General features: G+C 42.6%; 3 protein-coding genes and 1 long non-coding RNA gene across 7 annotated transcripts; 1 reads left to right on the forward strand and 3 right to left on the reverse strand.

Annotated features, from left to right (window-relative positions):
- Positions 1-866: 866 nt before the first annotated feature.
- On the reverse strand, positions 867-1,457 carry LOC114149076 (uncharacterized). The gene is made up of 2 exons (XR_003596428.1): positions 1,023-1,457; positions 867-945 (listed from the first exon to the last, which is right to left on the reverse strand). It is a non-coding gene; the product is annotated as an uncharacterized LOC114149076 (long non-coding RNA).
- A 978-nt stretch (positions 1,458-2,435) lies between these two features.
- mzt2b (mitotic spindle organizing protein 2B) lies at positions 2,436-5,610 on the reverse strand. 3 transcript variants are annotated; one of them, XM_028024645.1, is made up of 5 exons: positions 5,464-5,610; positions 5,068-5,256; positions 4,835-4,983; positions 3,861-3,998; positions 2,436-3,040 (listed from the first exon to the last, which is right to left on the reverse strand). In XM_028024645.1, the coding sequence occupies exons 2-5, from the start codon at positions 5,241-5,243 to the stop codon at positions 2,895-2,897; spliced, it is 609 nt and encodes a 202-aa protein (XP_027880446.1). In that variant the 5' UTR covers positions 5,244-5,256; positions 5,464-5,610; the 3' UTR covers positions 2,436-2,894. The 3 variants fall into 3 exon arrangements, with proteins under 3 accessions (XP_027880446.1, XP_027880445.1, XP_027880447.1); XM_028024644.1 differs by having other exon boundaries at positions 5,408-5,553; XM_028024646.1 differs by lacking the exon at positions 3,861-3,998 and having other exon boundaries at positions 5,408-5,553.
- A 285-nt stretch (positions 5,611-5,895) lies between these two features.
- On the forward strand, positions 5,896-13,222 carry trim23 (tripartite motif containing 23). Of its 2 annotated transcripts, none has more exons than XM_028024640.1 (11): positions 5,896-6,050; positions 6,635-6,797; positions 8,435-8,556; positions 8,655-8,933; positions 9,357-9,539; positions 9,625-9,840; positions 9,933-10,067; positions 10,141-10,270; positions 10,369-10,479; positions 11,408-11,532; positions 11,631-13,222. In XM_028024640.1, the coding sequence occupies exons 1-11, from the start codon at positions 5,952-5,954 to the stop codon at positions 11,808-11,810; spliced, it is 1,743 nt and encodes a 580-aa protein (XP_027880441.1). In that variant the 5' UTR covers positions 5,896-5,951; the 3' UTR covers positions 11,811-13,222. The 2 variants fall into 2 exon arrangements, with proteins under 2 accessions (XP_027880441.1, XP_027880442.1); XM_028024641.1 differs by having other exon boundaries at positions 11,411-11,532.
- Positions 13,070-20,094, reverse strand: ppwd1 (peptidylprolyl isomerase domain and WD repeat containing 1). The gene is made up of 11 exons (XM_028024639.1): positions 19,909-20,094; positions 19,692-19,794; positions 18,254-18,357; positions 18,051-18,171; positions 17,138-17,585; positions 16,862-17,052; positions 15,334-15,523; positions 15,066-15,247; positions 14,889-14,970; positions 14,571-14,753; positions 13,070-13,616 (listed from the first exon to the last, which is right to left on the reverse strand). Exons 1-11 carry the CDS (start codon positions 20,057-20,059, stop codon positions 13,473-13,475), a joined length of 1,899 nt encoding a protein of 632 aa, XP_027880440.1. The 5' UTR covers positions 20,060-20,094; the 3' UTR covers positions 13,070-13,472.
- Positions 20,095-20,434: the final 340 nt, after the last annotated feature.

The raw sequence follows: 20,434 nt of genomic DNA on the forward strand, positions 1-20,434 counted from the left end.
TCTGATTGGTTGAACTACGGAACGCTTTCGTTGCATAAATTAAAATACGGAAACACCCCTTTGTATTAAGAGGACATGTAAAGAGAAAGAAAAGAGAGTTTTTTCCATCTTTTTCTCTCCACGTGGGCGCCTTTGTCTGTCTGTGTGTTTCGTGTTTGTTTTTGTCTGTCTCCTTTGTGTGTCTGTTATTTTGAGAAAAATGCATATCTCTGTTCCTCTGCAGCTTTGTTGTTCATTGCTTTGTATGAGATTAAACTCTGTGATCTGTGACGTCAACACGCTTTGTTGTTGTTTCGTTTTAGCAGCACGCCGTCGCTGCACGTTGCCCACGGAGAACGTCACTCGCCGAGGATCCCGGGAAAAATTAAAGAGGAAGAAGGAGCCAAATGTTTTATCCAAAGCTAGCATTAAATTACCTCTTTTTTAATAACCTGAAGGAGTTATGTAGCCTGGAAGTGTGGCCCCGACAGCAGAGCTGTGCGCTGAGATAATAAAACTTCTCTGCTTTGGTTTTTCCAAAGGTTTTTCTGGCACTAGAAATTGAACAGTAATTTGACGGGAAAGAGATGCAGCAAATGCCCAAGACCAGGAGTTGAACCCAGGACAATCATATTGAGGACTATGACCTCTACGCTTTACAATCTACCCTTTCTTTTCTTTTTCTAGTATATTTTAGTGGGGTTTTTTTTCTTATTTTCAATCCGTTATTCCAAGCCAGTAGCTTGGCATCTGAAATCTGCTTTTGTCAGTAGGACAGCAATTAGACTTTTTAAAAATGTTTTATTGGATCAAGTGTACCCTCGATAATCGTGATCGCTCAGTTCAACTCAGTTCTGCGTTGTGTGAATAAGGGCCAGGAGACAGGATGAGATGAATTGATTTTTATCTGTATGGAACAGGATAACAACTGATCAGGAATCAGGTTCATCACAGCGGGTACAGCACCTTGCGAGGAATAGTATTTCATGTTAGCATTAAGCTAACATAACATTTTACCAGAGCGTTAAACTCAGTGAACCTACCTCGCGCTCATCTCTCATGAACTGGCAACGAGATATCTGTGTTCAGTATATTTAACACTGCCAACCACCAGGAGGGGGTGCTGTTTCACCCATTACACATGAACCCAAACTTGGAAGTAATGACAAGTGGAATTCTATACAACATTAACTATGTTACACAAGCAGTCTTTATTTTATAGTGGTTAGACAAGAAAGAAGTAATGAGTGAGTGGGAAGACATGCAACAAAGATCATCAGGCCGGGACTCGAACCTGCGACATTCGTGTCGAGGACTCGGGTCTCCATACATGGGTTGTGCTCTACCTCTGTGCCACCACAGCACCCCAGCAATTAGTCTTTGTGAGATTATTGTCCAGAGCAGTCTGTCATTTTCTCTTCTCTTCAGCCACAGATCTCTTCTTCGGGCCGCATTTCTTAAGATTTAGCATTGTGGACTCTGGACGGCTGATATTGCCTGTGGTGAGGCATTTCTGCCCGAAATCTCAGTCTTGGTATCGTCTGCCCAAACCTCTTGGTTCTCAGTAAAGATTAGCAATATCCACATGGCTATGTAAAAAGAAAATTCCCAGACGTATTTGTCAAACAACTGTTTGGCGTGTAATGGTTGTTATGGAGACTTGGTGACCCAGTGATGCAACAATGTGCTGCAGTGACGTCTGTAGAGATTTTTCTTCTGTCATCTACCTTACCATCCTCTGTCATGATGGAAATGTTGTCACAGTTCCACTTGATTCAAACTTTTTTTATTGTTTTTATTATCATTTCCTGTCCAGATTGTAGATGTGGGAAGACGACTCTGGAAGTAAACCTGTTAGACGCAGCAAAAGGCTTGAGATCATGCCTGCATCATGCATGTTTTAGTTTTTCTGGAGGCTTGACAGCTGAATGAAAATAATGGTTCATTAGTAGGCCTCTAGATGTAATTCAACTATTTGAATCAGTTGAGTTCAGGCATATTAAAACACCAGTAGGACTCTGTTGGACGTTCCTTGTTTAGACGAAAATGTGTTGGAACGTCTTCGTCAGAGTCTAAAGACTCTAGACTAAAAACCAACAGAGTCTTTGGAAAGACTTAAAAAAAGTTCACAGATGCTGTTTGTCCACCCTGACTGAGCTTGAATTTAGCCAAGTCTATAGATGTTCAAAGTTGGTAACAAATCAATGTGAAACATTGCAAAAAGTACGAGTAGTTTTGCCAACACAACAGACCCTTTGTTCTTGAAAGGGCAATCACAGGAAATTCTGCTTATTCAGCTAAATTTGTTTACGACTTCACCGTAAATATTCAACACATTGTGCTTAAATTATTACAGCAGAATTAAGAGGAAAGTGAACTACTGTGTGTTGAGATCTGTCAAACTGACAAAACGGATCATTTGGCTGAAATTGTTAAAAAAAAAGAAACCAAACACGGCAAGTTAATCACAGATTTTATTTATTTGAGTTATATGATATAAAAACATGCACACGTCAATGCATTTGGGTTTTTAAAATACAAAAACATAAATATTTGACATTACTATTAGTACGTCACTTAAGGTAAAAGCTCCATTTGTAAAGCAACAACTATATTAATGGACGGATAAGGAGAAACCTTTTGTTGGCAAAACAATCCATCATCCCTTGTGCTGAAAGCATACTCACTAAAGAGGAACGGTAGTTTTACATGTTTAGTATCATTTGTCAAAATGAATGTCAAGATGAAAAAAGTAACATTTCTTTTGTCGTTGACAAGCCAAACGGACATAAAACACTAAAACAAAGAGCAAATAATTCTAACCATTTGAAACGTAAACAGTGACAGAGTAAAACAAATGATTTACATGAAACTAAGCCTACATATTCACATAAGGTCCCACACTGAAGAGGCTCTCATGACGAGTTTATTTGTGACGAAGAGCTGCTGCTGCCTGAGCTCTTGGTCTTCTGCCCTCTGGTGGCGCTTGGCTGCCGCTGCACTTTCTGGCTGGAGGGCTCTCGACTCTTCTCACTCTGGCTTGCTCCGGGTTTATTGCGCACTGATTGAAAAACAACAAAAACATAACCAATCAAACAAACAAACAAATTAGAGGTTAAAATAAAAATAAAGATGATTTTCTGATCTCTGGTTCCAAGCAACACGGCACTTATGGAGTCAGGGAAGGGACTGACAGAGCGAGATGAGGCGCATGTTGCCAAATTTTGATTAATGCTAAATGAATCCAAAATATACAGAGTCTTTGTATGTCTTTGAAAGTATTCAGATTCAATTTATGAAAATATATATTTTTTATTTTCCAGATGTATAATTTCTATCTGCCTTTGCTTAATCTGATAAAAGGTGATAAATAAAAACAGTTTCTCCCCCCCATTTTTCTTCAACTTTTTTATGCTAACATAAAATATTTACTAACAAATGTTTTAGCATAAGAAAAGTCAGGATAATATTTTTTAAATGTCAAGTTATCATATCATTTTTATGCTAACATGCAAATGTTAGCATAAAACATTTAGGCGCTAGCATAAATGCGTTAGCAATGTAGTCTTTTTAAGTTATTTTAGGGAATTTATGCTTTTGTAAATCTAACAATCTCCATTTTTAACTGTTTCTCCATACATTTCAGCCACTTTGAAAACAAAACACAATAAAAGAACTGCATGGTGAATACGAAAACACTCACGGACGCTCTAGTTTATACATGCTTGCGCACACAGACACACACACAGACACACGCACACAAAACTCTTTCCATTCAAAACAATCAATGGGATGAGGAAGTCTCTGGCTTTGTATTGTAAATATGACACGAACTGCTATTTTTGAGAAAGAAACCCAGATGGAAGTGAAGGAGAGGGGACCTTGAGAGTGAGCTGAGCTAGCATCTTGGGGACCGTAGACCGCAATCTTAGTGTTGACCCTTGCGGATCTGGGGGCTGACGCTGAATGGTGGGCTGCGGCAGGCTTGGGGCTTTTCCCAGAGACCAGAGATTCTTCCTCTTCAGGAAGCAGGGGGCACAGAAAGAAAAGAAGCAATTTGCACAGAACATGAAAGAAATTCGAAGAAGCAGTGGCAAACACAGAGGCTATGCTTGGTCTTCATTTCACCATATAGCTGGATAGCCCTTATCGGCGAAGTAAACAGGGAGGAATTGGTGTGAGTTTGAACTGAACAACAACTTAAGGAACATGTGCGTTTTACAGATCTGAAACAGAAAGTGAGGAGCAAAGAAAAGATTGCGGGAGGAAACTAGTAATAATAACAACAGCACTTATATTTGCAGGGCATCATCACGTCACCAAGGCACTGCTGAGGTATGAACCAGTAAATAGGATTTTTAAAAACACCAATTATTTTTAGGCTCTCTCTGTTGAGACGCACTGATCCGATGTTAATATCTGTATTGGTCTCGATCCATAAGGGCGGATCTATTCAGTTTTGTTCTACGCTCTGTGCTGTGAGGGACGTCTAATTGCACTGAATGAACAAATAAAAGTGCTGTTGTTTTTCCATGTTTGACCAGGCTTGTGAAGATATAGGTGTGTCTGAGTGTGTCGTACTGGTGCAGAGTTATCAAATAAATCTCTAATTCAATCTGTGTTTAGAAAAAACTGTTTTCCATATTTATCTGAACATGGAAAACGATAAAAGCAAACTTCTTCAGACATTTAAAGTCTAGGTGGTTGTAAGGTGACTAGCTGTGACGCAGTTCCAGTGCTGTCAATATTCCTATAAAGTAATGTTTATCTAAACAGGCCCTTCAAGGTATTTTAGTTGAAGTCTTAAGACAGCAGCTCCTTCCTTGTCCGTGCTAACTTTAACAAGCACACTGACCTTTGACCTCTGCAGGTGCTGCGGTCGTGCTCGCTGGGTGCGAGGACTCTGCGGAGCTTTCAGTGACTCTCAGGCCCGCACACATCGCCTTCAGCGTCTGGAAAACTGCTTGAGGGGCCACGTTCATCTTCAGCAGGTCCACGATAATCCTGGGTCGGGCAACGACGAATCAGTTCACTTCTCCACCGGCAAAACAAAAAGATTTCACATTTCTGCCGACCGGGGACACTCACTTGAACACTTCCTGATCCAATGTGATCCCTGCAGCTTGGGTCAATTCAAAGAGTTCACTCTCTTCAGCGCTGAGGACCTTCTTTTTCTTTATGGCATATTTCTGCACGTTACTAGTGACGACCATCACGGGAGAGTCAGGGGCCGTGGCCCCCGTCTGCTGGGCCTGCTGAGACATCACTGGTGAAAACCTGAATTATTGGCGATAACAATAACAACTGGATCAGAAAGTGTTTCTCCCGCCCGATATAAAACCATGGCACGTTCGTGCTCCTTTTTTTTTTTTTTTTTTTTAGATATTAACTCATACAGGACTACAACACGTTAAATTAACAAACATACCAAATCACAACGCTTCATTCAATAGGATTATTGTTGTCCTGAAAGGAGTAGTTTACCGCTTGTAACGGCATCAGTTGATGAAACAAGACGCGCCCAAAATGCGTCACTGATGCAAAATAGTGCCGCGCGGGATGATGGGATATGTAGTCAGAGGCGCTTAGACCTTGTAAGAGCTCCTTAGTTTATGCAAACTTAGCTGTAGCGTCTATTTTTATAGTTAGCGTAGCTTCCTTGAACAGTTATGTGTAAGCTACAACGTCGCCTGGCAGCACGTTAAATAAAAAAGATAAATAAGCGTATATAGTTGCTTTGTTTATCAGACCGTTTCATATTTCTTTTTACATTTCACAATTATGCGCTACTTTGTGTCGGTCTATCACATAAAGACCCGCTAAAATACGTTGGCTTTTATGGCGTTGACCTGATAAAGTGTGGAAATGTTCAAATGATAAAGTTTACACAGGCTAGCTGCGGATGCTAAAAAAGTCCTAGCAAACGAAAGCGGAAGTGCTTGGGGGGCTGTCCTCTCCGCTGTCGTCTGAGAATGGCCGCCGCTGCAGCAGGGATAAACAAGCAGGGCGCTGTGGCGACGATGGAGTCCTGTCTCCGGCACGGGAGGGGAGCGAATGGAGGCGCCGTCAAGGTTGGAATAATGTCACTGGACATGAACGGCCAGACTCGGGTCGCTGTGCGGGGTTTCATCGGCTAGTTTTGATGATAATGAGGAGCTAAGGTTGCTGCGTTGGCGTTGTTGGCAACGGATGCTAAAGGGCAATGTAGCTCTTATAGGAACTGCGTATGCATATGTATTTATTTATTTAATTTATCATAAAAGGGTTGCTTTCTGGTTATTCTTGAAGATGTATGTAGAATGTAAGGTATTGTTGGGAAGCGTTGCTGCACGGTAATAGAGCTCCGTGAGCCATCGCTAGTCGGCGTTTGCGCTGGTTCAGGAGCCCTGCAGCTGTTTGAAACTAAAGCTCAGCAATCACAAGTTCACACGTTGTGGGGATGTTATGGAAAAGATGCGCGTTGCATTTTGCATGAAGCTCACAGGAAAAAAGAACAGAGGATTAAAGGGAATTGCAACGTTCTCCTTCGGATTGACACTTCATAACTACATCCCTTGAAAGCATCCTTCCGCTTTGGGTCAAATTAATCACCCCCTCTTTGCAGTTGTCAAAGCTTTAGAGGACGGGCAGTTCATTTTTGCTTCGCCTCTTGCAGGTGTTGGAGTGTGGCGTGTGTGAGGACGTCTTCTCCCTCCAGGGAGACAAGGTCCCACGCCTGCTGCTCTGCGGTCACACGGTGTGCCATGACTGTCTCACCCGGCTGCCCCTGCATGGCAGAGCGGTCCGCTGCCCCTTCGACAGACAGGCCACAGAGCTGGGTGAGGGACCGGGAGCAGCTACATGCTGAGCACTGATGCAGACTTTCTGGAAAAGTAAAATAGCAAGACTAAAGGGGGAAATAGTCTCATATACTACAGAGCTCCTTGACTTTTTTTTTGTTCCTAACATTTTGTTATGTTGCAACCACAAACTTCAGTATATCTTAATGGGCCTATGCGAGACTGACTGACACAAAGTCATGTTCAGGAAATTAAAATATTAATGAAAGGGGCATTTATTACCGTTAATTATTTTGTGCTAGGTGAAATTGAAAACGATGCCTAGAGATGCGTATCTGACCATTGCGCCAATGGCGGGTGGTCATCATTTTTTCCCCCCCTCAGAATTATGTTGTTAACAGAAAATGACCCAACACTCATGAGTCCAAATTTGAAAAACAAAAAGTTTTCTTCTTAATGTTTTAATTAACAGTTAAAATACAAAGAGAGAATTGGTTCCACGGACTCAAACACCATACAGGAGTTATAAAGAAAACCTCAACCATACAGGCTCTTTATATTGAAGTAAACTGAATATGTTTTTTTTTGGGGGGGGTTGTATTTTGATGCAAAAAGTTTTAGTTTGTTTAGAATTGCATACATTAAAAAATACAGTGGGGTTCACCAGCCCAGAAGAGGCAGAGCACCCAAAAATTGTACGTACTCAAATAACGGCGCAAAAAGTATCCATTCAAGAAATCAAGGCCAAGTCAAATTTATTCATATAGCATGTTTACAACAGCACAGGGAGCACAACATGCTTTACAAGGGAAGAAACCAACCAAAAGGTCAAAAGCCAAACTTTAGACAGAGGAAAAAGCTTCAAAGACTGTCAGGCTAACAAAGGCAGGTAGAAAGGAAAAAGAATAAACAAAAAAAAATTTACTCGAGTTAAAGTAGAAAAGTATTTTGTAAAAAGGCTGCTTGAGTAACTGATCAATCCATCAATCATTTAATATTACTAAATTACATCGCCAGATGGACTGAAATATAAATGAAAATGATGCATACAAATAACAAAATCAGGCAAAACCAACATTTTCCAAATCAGTTACTTTTAATATAAAACTTATCAGACTTCAACAAAAACGGCAGGTCTGTGATGCTGAATTGTTGGTACTTCATTGAGTGAAGTTGCTCATAGTTGGTCAAGTGTCCAGATATTTTTCTCCAAAAAGAGTGGCAATGCTGCATTATAAAATAACTCTAGTAAAAGTAAAAAGTACAGTGTTGTAATAATACTCCTAAAACTACATTTCTCTAAGTATACGTAAGTAGGTACCATGCAGATCTGCACCAGACCCTTGAACACTGGTTGAGTAACCAAAATATGAACACTACACAATGACATTGGAAGGTAAATTGTTCTGTTTTTCCAAAAGGGACAAATAAAATTCGGGTTGTACAGTCGTGATTGAAGTCGCACCTTAATGTGGCCCAACTTGTCCAGCTGGGGTCTTTAGACGGTTCTCTTTCAGCGCCACTGCCTCTACAACAGTTGGGGTCACAAATTAGTTTCCGGAAATGAAGCTTAATAATCCAGAATCTATTGTACAGTTTGCACCCTCTCTCCATTTCTTCCAGTGTGCTGTAAAAAATCTTTTACTCAGTCTGTCTGTGTGTGTGTGTGTGTGTAGGGGACTCTGGAGTTTGGGGTCTAAAGAAGAACTTTGCTCTGCTGGAACTCTTGGAGCGCCTCCAGAACGGAGCAAGCAACCAGTCCGGAATGGCCGAGGACGCTCTGAAAGGCGTGGGAGAAGTAAGGCGGCCGTATTCACAACCACAGAGAAATCTCCACACATTTTAAAGAAAAACCAAAAACAAAATCCAATCACCTTCTGCCCCCCCATTCCTCAGTGTATAATCCGTTGCGACGAGGACGAGAGCCACACGGCGTCCATGTACTGCACGGTATGCGCCACACACCTGTGCGCAGAGTGCTCCCAGCTCACCCACTCCACCCGCACGCTGGCCAAACACCGCCGGGTGCCGCTGGCCGACAAGCCCCACGAGAAGATGCTGTGTCCGCAGCACCAAGTCCACGCCATCGAGTTCGTCTGCCTGGAGGAGGCCTGCCAGTCAGGGCCTCTCATGTGCTGCGTCTGCAAGGAATACGGCAAGCACCAAGGACACAAGGTAGGAGGGGTCAGGTTGCGCCGGCAGACGTCGATGTTTTTTATTAAGTGAAAGACAGACATGTTGTGTATTTTGATGCTTTTCAAAAGTTTTTGACTGTGGTTTGCACACTTCTGCAAATGAGCTAATTTTTAGCTTAGCTCTTTTGCTAACTCCTGAAAACGTTTATCTCGCTCAGCTTCATTTCAGACAGAAGAATTATCAGAAAAGTTAGTAAAAAAGAAACTTAGTTAGCACTGCCCTCCACTGCTTTTTAACAGCTAAAAATAAAACAATTGGCGCGACCAATCAAAATCCAGACCTAAATCCAAACAAGAATCCGTGGCAAGGCGTCAACGTTGATATTTACAGCTGCTCCTCGTCCGACAACTCGTGAAAAGGTGCTGCTTCATTAAATATCCCGTCTGAATGCCTTCTGTGCAGCACGCGCTTCTGGAAACGGAAGCCAACCAGATCCGTGCGTCCATCCTGGACATGGCCCACTGCATCCGAACGTTCACAGACGAGGTGTCCGAGTACTCCAGGAAGCTGGTGGGCATCGTGCAGCAGATCGAGGGCGGGGAGCAGATAGTAGAGGACGGCGTCGGCATGGCGCACACGGAACACGTAAGGCTTCTATTTTCCACCCGAATTATGGCGCTTTTTCCTGCAAATTTTTTTGTTTTTAAAACTTTTTTTTTTACCCCGTGAGATCCCTGGAACGGCGGAGAGCGCGCGCTCCTGCGTCCGCGCGTACTTCGCCGACCTCCACGAGACACTGTGTCGGCAGGAGGAGATGGCCCTGAGCGTGGTGGACGCTCACGTCAGGGAGAGGCTCATCTGGCTGAGGCAGCAGCAGGAGGACATGACCATCCTGCTGTCTCAGGTCTCCACCGCCTGCTTGCACTGCGAGAAAACCCTCCAGCAGGTCAGGCACCATCGTTTTTTTAAGCAAACGCATGCGAACAATCAGAGGGATTCAAAGGCGCCCTGGAGTTATCGTGTCGTTTTCCGCCGCAGGACGACTGCCGAGTGGTGCTGGCGAAGCAGGAGATCAACTGTCTGCTGGAGACTCTTCAGAAGCAGCAGCACCAGTTCACGGAGCTGGCCGATCACGTCCAGCTGGACGCCGGCATCCCCGTCACCTTCACTAAGGTACCCACTGTCCCCACCTACAGACACTAAAAAAACAAACACCAGACGGCTGACGGATGTCTTCTCCTCCCAGGACAACAGAGTCCACATCGGCCCAAAGATGGAGATCCGAGTCGTGACTCTGGGGCTCGACGGAGCGGGAAAGACCACCATCCTTTTTAAGCTGAAGCAGGATGAGTTCATGCAGCCCATCCCGACCATCGGTACTGCCTCTTTTTAAAAAAGACACACGCCATACCAGGCTGCGATGTCAACGATTAACACCTAAATCAAAGATGTTTCTCCTTCCTGTTTCTCCCAGGTTTCAATGTGGAGACAGTAGAATACAAAAACTTGAAATTCACGATCTGGGACGTGGGAGGAAAGCATAAACTGAGACCTCTCTGGAAACACTATTATCTGAACACTCAAGGTATGTTCAGGTTCAGGTTGAGCATTGAGAAAGTTTACTTGTAAAAACAAAACAAAAAATTACTGTCAAGTGGGAATAGAAAATAAACCTACAGAACAGTCAAGCAGACAAATTGATTTTCTCTTGGCATCTCAACTTGTCGTGGTAAGCACGGCCCAGTCTGAGCGTCGCTGGAGGCTTTGGGAAAAGTTAGAAAATGTGTATGAACCAACACACAAACAGACGTCTTCATTCTGTTCTCTGACTTCAGGCGGTTGAGGCTACCACTAACTAGCTGCTAATATTACTAGCTAACGAGCTTGCTGGTTTTTTGTACGTCTGCGTCTTGGGGTCATTGTAGGTAGGAGTAAAAAAAAAAAAAGTGCAGTAAATTTCCACCTAAAACCATTCATGCATGTCTGATTTTCAACTTTTGGAGCTCCAAAACTTTACATGTTTTTTTTTTTTCTTCTTCTTGAAAACGTGAAATTAATTGCAAACTTTGAAGTTTTTCTAACAAATTTACGACTTTTTCAGCCTTTTCTTTTTTTGTTAATTTCTGAACTTAATCAAAAAAAGTTGTTTTAATCTGCGATGGTCCTATATGCAGTTGTAATTTTGCCTCTATCTAATTTATCGTAATCTCGTAAAAATTATCGATATGTTATCTTACCGTTTATCTAATTTACCATAAATGTAAATTTATGGGAAGTTTGTTGGACGACGTTTGTCTTTGCTACTAGCTTACTTCTGTTGCCAAACCACAACGTTGCTTGCATTTTGTGTAAAAAAAAAAAACAGCTTTCCACTGCCACAATACAAAGTGCAGTTTTCTTTTGTACATTTCTGTCGTGATACAAGCCTTATGATTTATTCATAATGGTTACAAAAGGGTTCTTAAAAAAAACCTTGAATCTGAGTTTGTGAAACCCGCCGTTTGTTCATACAGCAGTGGTGTACGTGATCGACAGCTGCCACCGAGACCGACTGATGGAGGCGCACAGCGAGCTGGCCAAGCTGCTGACGGAGAAGGAGCTGCGGGACGCCTTGTTGCTCATCTTCGCAAACAAGCAGGTAACGATGTAAAAGTTTTTATTGTTGTTCCTTTCAATTTGACCCTGTCCCGGCTTGGAAACGAGCCCCTTCACCCGTACGCGCCGCTCGCCTCGCAGGACGTTCCGGGCGCCGTGTCGGTGGAGGAGATGACGGAGCTGCTGAGCCTGCACAAGCTGTGCTGCGGGAGGAGCTGGCACATCCAGGGCTGCGACGCCCGCAGCGGGATGGGTCTCCACGAGGGGCTGGACTGGCTCTCCAGGCAGCTGGTGGCCGCCGGAGTCCTGGATGTAGCTTAAACATCATCATCTTCATCATTAATCTGCCACCAACGCGTCCTGCACTTACTGACTTTACCCCAATCCTCCAGGATGCGGCTGAAAGCCCAGTCCCTCCGTTTCATCTTTCCTCTTGAGTAAAGACGGAAATGCCTCCCCTGGCTTTATTAAAACTACAGACACCTTCTGAACTTTCAGAATGAACCCCCAATCATTCGTGGTCATCACATTTATTTCAGTAACTAGCCTATTTACTCTGAAACGCTCCTTGTGCTGCGACAGTCTAGACTCTATTCTTTCCATTCAGAGCAGTCCTTGTTGTGATTTTTATTTTTTTTTCAGCTTCAGTTCTGTAAGATTAACTCACTAACCGTTAGCTAGTTCAGGTAAGCGACTACAGTGATCTTGTATTGTAAATCCAGCACATCTTTGCAAATGACATTATCAACAGAGCTGGTAACCAGTTTTCGCTTCAGTGAGTCCAGTGGCTTCTAGTCGGTGTTGATGTTGCCTCATCGCCTGATGTCAGCAACAGCTGCTGTAGTGCAATCGGCTCGTTTCTAGTCGTCTTAAGCTAGTTTCTCCCAAGTGTGTGAACCTGTTTGATTTTCCGGACTGGACTTGAAGGGGTCGCACTGCTTGTTTCCGGTTGAATGGCTTGCTTTCTGTTACAGAGTAACTGTTTACTGAATTTATTTACAGACAGGAAAGGAGGGAGAGACGTAGAGGGGGGCGTTTCTGTGAGCAGGTGAAATGTCAGAATTTAACTTTTTCTCCAGTTTCTTTTTTTGAAATCCATTTCCGCCATGAATGGGGGAGAAAAATAAAAGCCCAACAGGAAGTCATGATTGAGGTTCAATCATGACTTTCCAAGTCGGGATCTTGAAATGCTAAATTGCAATTTTGACTTTTAAAAGTGACGAAGCGTAACGTTCCATCTCATAATTCCGAGTTTGAATCTCACCGCGACTTTAAAAGTTGACATCGACGGAAAAACATTTACGTTCGAAGTCGAAATTGACGTCGGATCTTACAATTATGACTTTGAATCTCATAAATATGACTTCCTGTTGGGCTTTTATTTTTTTCTCTCACGGCAGAAACGAACTTCCGCCAGATGAACCACCTCCTGTTACGTTAACCTCGTTGTTAAAGAGAAAACATAAAAAATGTGAAACTTTGCGCGTTGATATGGAAGTGCGTAGAAGACAGCGCACCGTTTCGATCCGCCGTGTGAATCTATGACGTAAACCGAACACTGACACTTCTTAACGACGAACCACGGTTTGAGTTGGATCTTTTATTCATTGCTATGTAATGTTTATTATTTGTATCTATGTATGAAAAGGAGAAAAAAAAAAATCACAATGCACGTGTGAAAAAGCCTTTTCGTGTAGTTTGTGAGAACCGAGACGTGGAAGCACAGTACGCAGTGAAACCTTTGTTACAAGTGGACTTGATGACGGCTTTTGTAAATTATAAATAATGTGATGCTGTAAAAAAAACAAAACATTAAACTGTTTGACATCATTTGTACGGCTGAAGTTTCCTCCGTTCAACAGTTGTGTAACCCAGAACTTGATGCGTTAAAAAAAAAAAAGAAGAAGAAAAAGTTACAATCCAAAGTTTTCTTTTAATAAGTCTGTAAAAACGGCCGTCACTGTACAGGGAATTGACAGCGAATCATTTGATGGTGATGTTGATGATGCTGATGTCTTCGTAGGGTTTGTCGGTCTTGGGGTTGACTTTAGCATTGGAGATCCTCTGCACCACCTCCATCCCTTTGATGCACCGTCCAAACACCGTGTGCTTGTTATCGAGCCACGGCTGCAGAAACGCAAGAGAAAGCGAGGAGAGTTATAGTTGACTATAGTTACAGTCAACAGAGTTTCTGGACGAGTCACCAAATTAAATTTAAGACTTTTTAAGTCCACTATGGATGAAATTTAAGACCTGCATCGTGACAGAAATGGCAAGAAAATTGCATATTTTGCTGTGTTTTCGACATCCTTTACCCCTGTAGAGCCAATATTTGTTCACAGAATGCCGAAACAATCGTTGTCGGCACACTGGCGATAAATTTGCACCTATCCAAGACAATTGGGAAGAAAAAAAAAGCCTAGCCAGGTTGCTATCAAGTGTTTATTAGCTAACGGTGGTTAGCGGTATCCTCAACCACTATGAGTCACAGATGTCTGCGTGTGACTCAAACTGTTGCTCGACAGGAAAGTCCTGTGAGAAAAAAAAACTATTAAAACTAAGCACGAGTTAAATGAAAAATTTATAGAATATCTTTTTAAAATTTTGTACAATTAGTCGTCAGAATAATCAACAGATCGGTTGATTACTTAAGTACTTATTTTACTTTAAAAAGTGACTCAAGAAAAAAATATATTTTTAATTATATCACATTAAAATTTTCTGTCAACTTTTTAAAAAAATTTAACTAAAAAAAAACACAATGGGGCGCCGCTACCACTGCACTTAGCTAGTTTTCTAGGGGAAATCTCACCGTGGATATCTGTCTATTTTTTCATTGTAAAATTTTCAACGTTCTGTCGTCGCCCACATTTAACATGCAAGTAACATCTCCATGAACCTGGATGGGGGCCACTTTCAGGTAGTCAAACGTCAAAGTTGAGAGTCGCCTGCTTGTTCAAAACTTGACAATACTTCAGCAAGTAACCAAAGAAAAAAGAAGTAAAAGTTGAAAACTTTTTAAAAAATTTTTTAAAATGGCAGTAATTCGTGCTTGGCGAGTCGGCCGTGAACGCGACTTACTGTGGGAACCACGGTGACGAAAAACTGGGAGCCGTTGGTGCCGGCGCCTGCGTTGGCCATACTGAGCGTGTACGGGCGGTCGTGCCTCAGCGTGGAGTGGAACTCGTCTTCGAACTCGCCTCCCCAGATGCTCTCCCCGCCCATGCCTGTGCCGGTGGGGTCTCCGGTCTGGATCATGAAGCTCTGTGGAAAACGAGAGGCTCGACTTAGGTTTTTCTTTTTTTTTTCTTTCAGATTTTTGAATCAAAATTGGCTTATTAAAGTCCGGCAATCTCCCAAAAAGCAACAATTGTTCCGCCGCTGGTGGCAAAAGTCTACCTTAATGACTCTGTGGAAAATGTGGCCGTTGTAGTAACCGTTCCTGCTGTGAACGCAGAAGTTCTCCACGGTTTTGGGACACCTAAACACACACACAAAAAAAAAGCAGAGATGCTTTCGAAATCCTGAAACGTAGGAAGCAGCTCAGAACGCCTCGTGCTCAGAAGTTGAACCTACTCCACGGGGAAAAGCTTGAGGTGGATGTCGCCCATGGTGGTGTGGATGATGGCGCTGTCCGACACTCTCTTGGGCCCCTCGGCCTGAGTGGCGGCCATCACCTCCTCCTTCGAAGGCTTCTCGTTGAAGATGTCTCTGTCCGAGTCGGCGCTCTTCGTGTCCTCTGGTTCTCTTTTTGTAAACTAACAACAAAAAATCGCAATGAGAGATTAAAAAAAAGAAGAAGAAAAGAAGCTGGCCGTTGAAACGAGCCGTCCTGCCGTCTCACCATGTAGAATCGGTTCTTCTTGAAGGCGGTGCAGAAGATGGTGGGGTCGGGCTCCACGTTCTGCAGGGCGGGGTTGTCGGAGGCCTTCATCTCTATGGTGGGCGCCACCTCCATGGCCTTGGCCACGCCCTGGAACAGGCACAGCTGCACCACCCGGATGTTCTCCTGCTTCCCCAGGATACGCACACATCTGGGACGAGAGGCCAGACAGCAGGTCGGTGATTTTTAAGAAATAATAATAACGATAATTGAATTTATGTGACTAAAACATATGAGAAGCAAAGTTGTCTAAATGGAAACTAGTGGATTTAATGTAAAACATGCTTTTTTTGCAGTTTAAACTGCCCCTTTCTTTAGATAATGTTATTATTTACAGTCCATTAAAAAAAAAAAAGTTAAAACGAGAAGTTTACACACACCAAATACAGAGACAAGCATAGCTCCGTTTCCATTGGCCATAAAGTTCCCCAATTTGACATTTTGAAAATAAATGTGGTTTTTGGAAACACAACATTTAACAACACAAACCGTTTTCATAAAAGGTTTTGACATCCGGTTGAAATCTGAGTTTATTTTGCAATGCTGCCATGGAAACGCTTTTTTTTCGCATCCCGAGTCACACCGTCAACAACCGGATGTTGCCACTGACGCAAAAAAAAAAAAAAAACGAAGGAGGAGACAGGAGGTGGTCAGAGGATCGTGGCGCGGCACGTTTTTGAATGACTTATCGCGTGTGATTTTTAATTGCGTTTCTTGTTTAATGGAAACGCCGCAACTCAGATATTGTGTTTCTTCAACGTTAGCGGAAAACTGACAAAGTTCTGCGCACTTTCGTGATGGATACGCAGCAACACTCTGAAGTTCAGTCAGACCAAAAATCTCTTGGTTTTTAGGTCAGTCTCTGACAGATTCTCTCTCTCATTATTGTGGCAAATCGAAATAATTTTGGTCATTCGAATTGACCGAAAGCAAGAGAGATTTGGTGAAGACAAAAGTGTACGTAAACTTCTGGTTCTAATTGTGGAAGAGACACGTAGACATGTTGAAAAAGATGTGATTCTGTTTGCAGTTTCCCCGACTCACATAAACTCACCGCTCAGCAATAAATCGACTGCATGATGAATTAAAATCAGCGCAACAATTTTAAATTGGACAAAGAGAGCCTCCTCTATAATACCGTTGAAAAGCCGCCATTTTGAGAAACGCTGCACACATTTGACACCCAGTACTAAGTAGTTAGTCTGCACTACCTGCCACTTTTTCCCTGTCTAAGATGAATGATTGTTATTTGTTGAAATGTAACCTTGGTTACCAAAACTTCATAACCCATTTTAATTATTTTGAATATTTGAAATGTCTTCCATTTCCAGTGGTAAAATTAAAAGTTTTACTTTATCTTTGAATGGGTGTAGTTAAGCTATTATTATTATTATTATTATATTACTTGATTATAGTCTCTATAACTATATTATCATTTATTGCAATCATTTCTGAGACAATTTATCGTCCAGCTAAATGCATTACCCACCGGTTAGTTTCCACGTTGATGACCTTGATGCCCAGCATGGTCCCATAGAGGACGAAGTGGCCCGTCTCGTCGAAGATGATGTTGGTCAGGCGGACGGCGTCCACCTTCTCCAGCTCTCTCTCCACGGCCATCCGCCGGCCGAACTCCATGTCGGGCAGCTGCGGCCGCATCTGCTGCAGCTCTGTGAACATCTGAGCGCGCACAAAACACCAGCGTGACGTCACTGTCGGGTGCGGCGCGGCCTCCTCGGCGCGGAGGAGCTACAAGTCGACTCACCGTCAGCGACTCGTCGAACACTCTCATCAGCTTCCCCGTCAGGAAGCGGAAGATCCGGACTTTCCTGTCGGACGCGATGGTGGCCATCTTCTTCCCGTCGGGCGAGAAGGCCAGGCTGACGGGATAGGTTTTGTGCTTGGCGAATTCGTACAAGTCCGTGTCCGTTTTGTACGCCCAGCCCACGTGTTTGGGGAATTTGAACTCGTTGGGGAGGCCCGTCCAGTATTCCAGCATTCCCGCTTTGTCGGCCGACACGATGACTCTGAATTTGGGGTTCAGGCGGATCTGGGTGAGCGGCGAGGAGTGCAGCTTGTCGAAGAGGTGAAGGGGCTCGTTGCTCCCCCTGCCGTCGTACACGAAGATCTTTCCTGTGGGTTTTTCTGAGCAGGCCACGGTGCAGATGGCGTCGCCCGGGTTGTAGATCCACTCACACTGACCCGGATGAAACCTGCAGGCACAGAGAAGAACTGTAGCACAGTCAAAAGCATCAATATGTCTTTAACTTTGTGCACATTTTGAAACGTTACGGCCACAAAGCTCCCAGTTTACATTTGAGCTCTTTTTCATGCTGGTTTACAGGACAGAGTAGTAAGGCCAAGGTAGGAAAAAAAGTAATAGGTCATGAGAAGGAAGTCGTAAGAATACGAGAAAAAAAGTCAGAATGATTTGAGATATTATGAAAATAAGGCTGTCAGAATTCAAGAAAAAGGTCGTATTAACTTGACAACAATAAAGTCGTAGTAATACAAGAATAAACTCATTATCTCAACCAAGTAATTGTACGTTTGTGGCTGCAACATGAAAGAAAGAAAATTTTACTCCAACTCTGTAAATGCATGTAAAAAAAACAAAAATTAAATAAATAAAAATAATTCAATCAACATCTTCTGTGTCTTTGACGTGTCGGACTCACCCCATCTTCAGCATGTTGATCATGTCGAAGTTGACCACGTCGAACACCTTCATGGCCTGATCGTCCCCGACGGAGCAGAGCAGGGCTCCTTCTGCGCTCACCGCGATGCTCTCGATCACAGCTGCACACAGAGCAACGAAAGCGGTCAGAACCGGAGCCGGAGCCACGGCGGAGCGGGGTTTGGGTTTCAATTCAGCTCGTACAGAGATGGCTGCGGAAGTGTTTCACAAACTCAATTCCCTCGTCCTCTTTCTTCTTCCAGAATTTCACATGGCCGTCCTGGCTGGCGGTGATGATGAAGTCTGTCCTGGAAACAGGGAGGCAATATCACAACACATGTTGACTTTTTCAATAGATTTTTTTTTTCAAACATCTACCAAATAAATACGACCATAATGTTTATTTTTACAAAGCCTGTGTCTGTTTTATATGTTTGGTTTTTTTTTGTGTGTGTCTATTCTCTCACACTTACAGTTTGTGGATTCAATTTGTCTTTATGATAAAAACACCATTACAGGTTTCTGACTTGGTCTTTCAAGTCAAACAAATGTTAATTATAGACAAAAGAATAATGTGATTAAATACCAAAAGCAGCGTTCAAATGATGATTTTATTCCTAAACTATCTTAAAAAGCAACACATCCTGCACCAATCTGAAGACATTCAAGAGCAGACGAGAAACAAAGTAGGGATGCACGATATATCGGTACTAACATTGGTATCGGACGATATTAGTCATTTTTTAACATATCAGTTTTGGTCCAATAAATACAACTGAGTCGATATGAACAACCGACATTTATTTTTATCTTGTCGCTGCCTGTTTCTGGTCCTTTTTTCCTCCTACAAAGGTGTCGAAATGGTGGTGAAATATATATCTATATATCGACATATCGATATATAGATATATCTACATGTACATATATCTATATAGATATTGCCCGTCTCGTCTACATATATAGATATATAGATATATCTATATATAGATATATCTACATGTAGATATATCTATACATCTACATATAGATAGATAGATAGATAGATTATGTAAATATCAGTTATCAATATCGGCCCAAATTTTCATATGTGCATCCCTAAAACAAACTTCTTAATTGGTCTGGGAAAGGTTACAGATTCAATTGTAAGGCTTGCGTACAACAAGTTGTCATTATATCATCATAATCACTATAATTGCCATACAATATGGCAATAATAATATGGCAAAGAACTTTTTGGAGTAATTGTTGACAAACATATTTCAAATGAACATTTTGCACACAGATGTAATACTCAGCCATCAACGAGACTCAAAAGAACCCAAAACAATATCTAAAGCACTGCAGGTGTGATTTATCTCAGGTAAGGTCAAAGTTCATGATTTAACAAGATGGTTAGCAGTAGTGCAGTCTATTTAAAGAGACTCTATGCAAGAAAACAAAACCAAAAAGTCCCAGAAAGAAAGAAAGTCCCAGATCCAACACAACAAAAAGCCAATTCTTCCATCTGGACTGCCTTTGATCAGCTTACGATCAGAACTTCAAATACTTTTGAAGTAGGCGTGATCAAAGCAGTCGCTGTTTACTCGAAGTGTCCGATGAGTCCTACTTCAGGAGTGAACTGTTCTTGTAGCCCGTCACTTACTTTGAACAGACCAGGTGTGTGATGACGTCTCTGTGCATGTAGCTCCGCTCATACATGGCAGCTGACGGGAGGTTGTCCAGGTAGACGCGCTCAAATTCGAGGACTGATGAAAAACAACCAGCAAAGGGAGCAATAAACAGAAGGGTTCATTAGAGGAAACATTAGAAGTTTTACATGGCCGCCATAATTGTTGTCAATTCGCTCCTGAAAACGCCACCTTTTCTCTTTTTTGCTTTCGTGGCCTCGCTTGGCATGGGTCCGACCCAGTCTGCATCTTCTCCATCTCCATCCCCATCAGTACCTCTCTCCTTCTCCTGACTATCATCAGCTTTTCGCTTCATCTCCACACTGTTTTCGGTGGCCGCCATTTCTGCAAAGCTTCCGTCTGGTCCTTCTTTGATTGCGGTACTTCCGGTCGGCTCGGGTTTCCAGTCTATTTCTTTTATAGCTCCAAATAATTCATTATAGTGCACATATATATATATTTTTGCTTTTCCTAATATTGACTCTAAGCATGCCCTTAAACTGGAATATATTCTAAATAAATTTTCTAATTTAATCTGTGACATCCGGAACCAAAAACACCCGTTGTTGTTGTTTCCGCGTGCCAATTATCACGGAGCATTCAGATTAAACCAATGCTCATCCACTGAGGGGTGCTCTTGTATGACATTAAACTAAATATTTTTGTGTATGGTGGGGTTTCTTGCTCTATAGTCATTCAAGTTTACAAATAAAGATTA

Source organism: Xiphophorus couchianus, chromosome 8 (assembly GCF_001444195.1).
Source record: "Xiphophorus couchianus chromosome 8, X_couchianus-1.0, whole genome shotgun sequence".
NCBI lineage: Eukaryota > Metazoa > Chordata > Actinopteri > Cyprinodontiformes > Poeciliidae > Xiphophorus > Xiphophorus couchianus.

What these genes read in the sequence shown, in the direction of transcription:
- trim23 (XM_028024640.1), top strand. Translation starts at nt 5,952, where the DNA reads ATGGCCGCCGCTGCAGCAGGGATAAACAAGCAGGGCGCTGTGGCGACG. An exon ending in GCAGCCCATCCCGACCATCG is followed by an intron (nt 10,271 to 10,368) that starts GTACTGCCTCTT and finishes TGTTTCTCCCAG; the next exon opens with GTTTCAATGTGGAGACAGTA. An exon ending in CTATTATCTGAACACTCAAG is followed by an intron (nt 10,480 to 11,407) that starts GTATGTTCAGGT and finishes TTGTTCATACAG; the next exon opens with CAGTGGTGTACGTGATCGAC.
- mzt2b (XM_028024645.1), bottom strand. Translation starts at nt 5,243, where the DNA reads ATGTCTCAGCAGGCCCAGCAGACGGGGGCCACGGCCCCTGACTCTCCC. An exon ending in TTGGATCAGGAAGTGTTCAA is followed by an intron (nt 4,984 to 5,067) that starts GTGAGTGTCCCC and finishes TGCCCGACCCAG; the next exon opens with GATTATCGTGGACCTGCTGA. An exon ending in TAGCTCAGCTCACTCTCAAG is followed by an intron (nt 3,041 to 3,860) that starts GTCCCCTCTCCT and finishes TTTTTCAATCAG; the next exon opens with TGCGCAATAAACCCGGAGCA.
- ppwd1 (XM_028024639.1), bottom strand. Translation starts at nt 20,059, where the DNA reads ATGGCGGCCACCGAAAACAGTGTGGAGATGAAGCGAAAAGCTGATGAT. An exon ending in ACACACCTGGTCTGTTCAAA is followed by an intron (nt 18,358 to 19,691) that starts GTAAGTGACGGG and finishes CCCTGTTTCCAG; the next exon opens with GACAGACTTCATCATCACCG. An exon ending in ATCAACGTGGAAACTAACCG is followed by an intron (nt 15,524 to 16,861) that starts GTGGGTAATGCA and finishes CTCTCGTCCCAG; the next exon opens with ATGTGTGCGTATCCTGGGGA.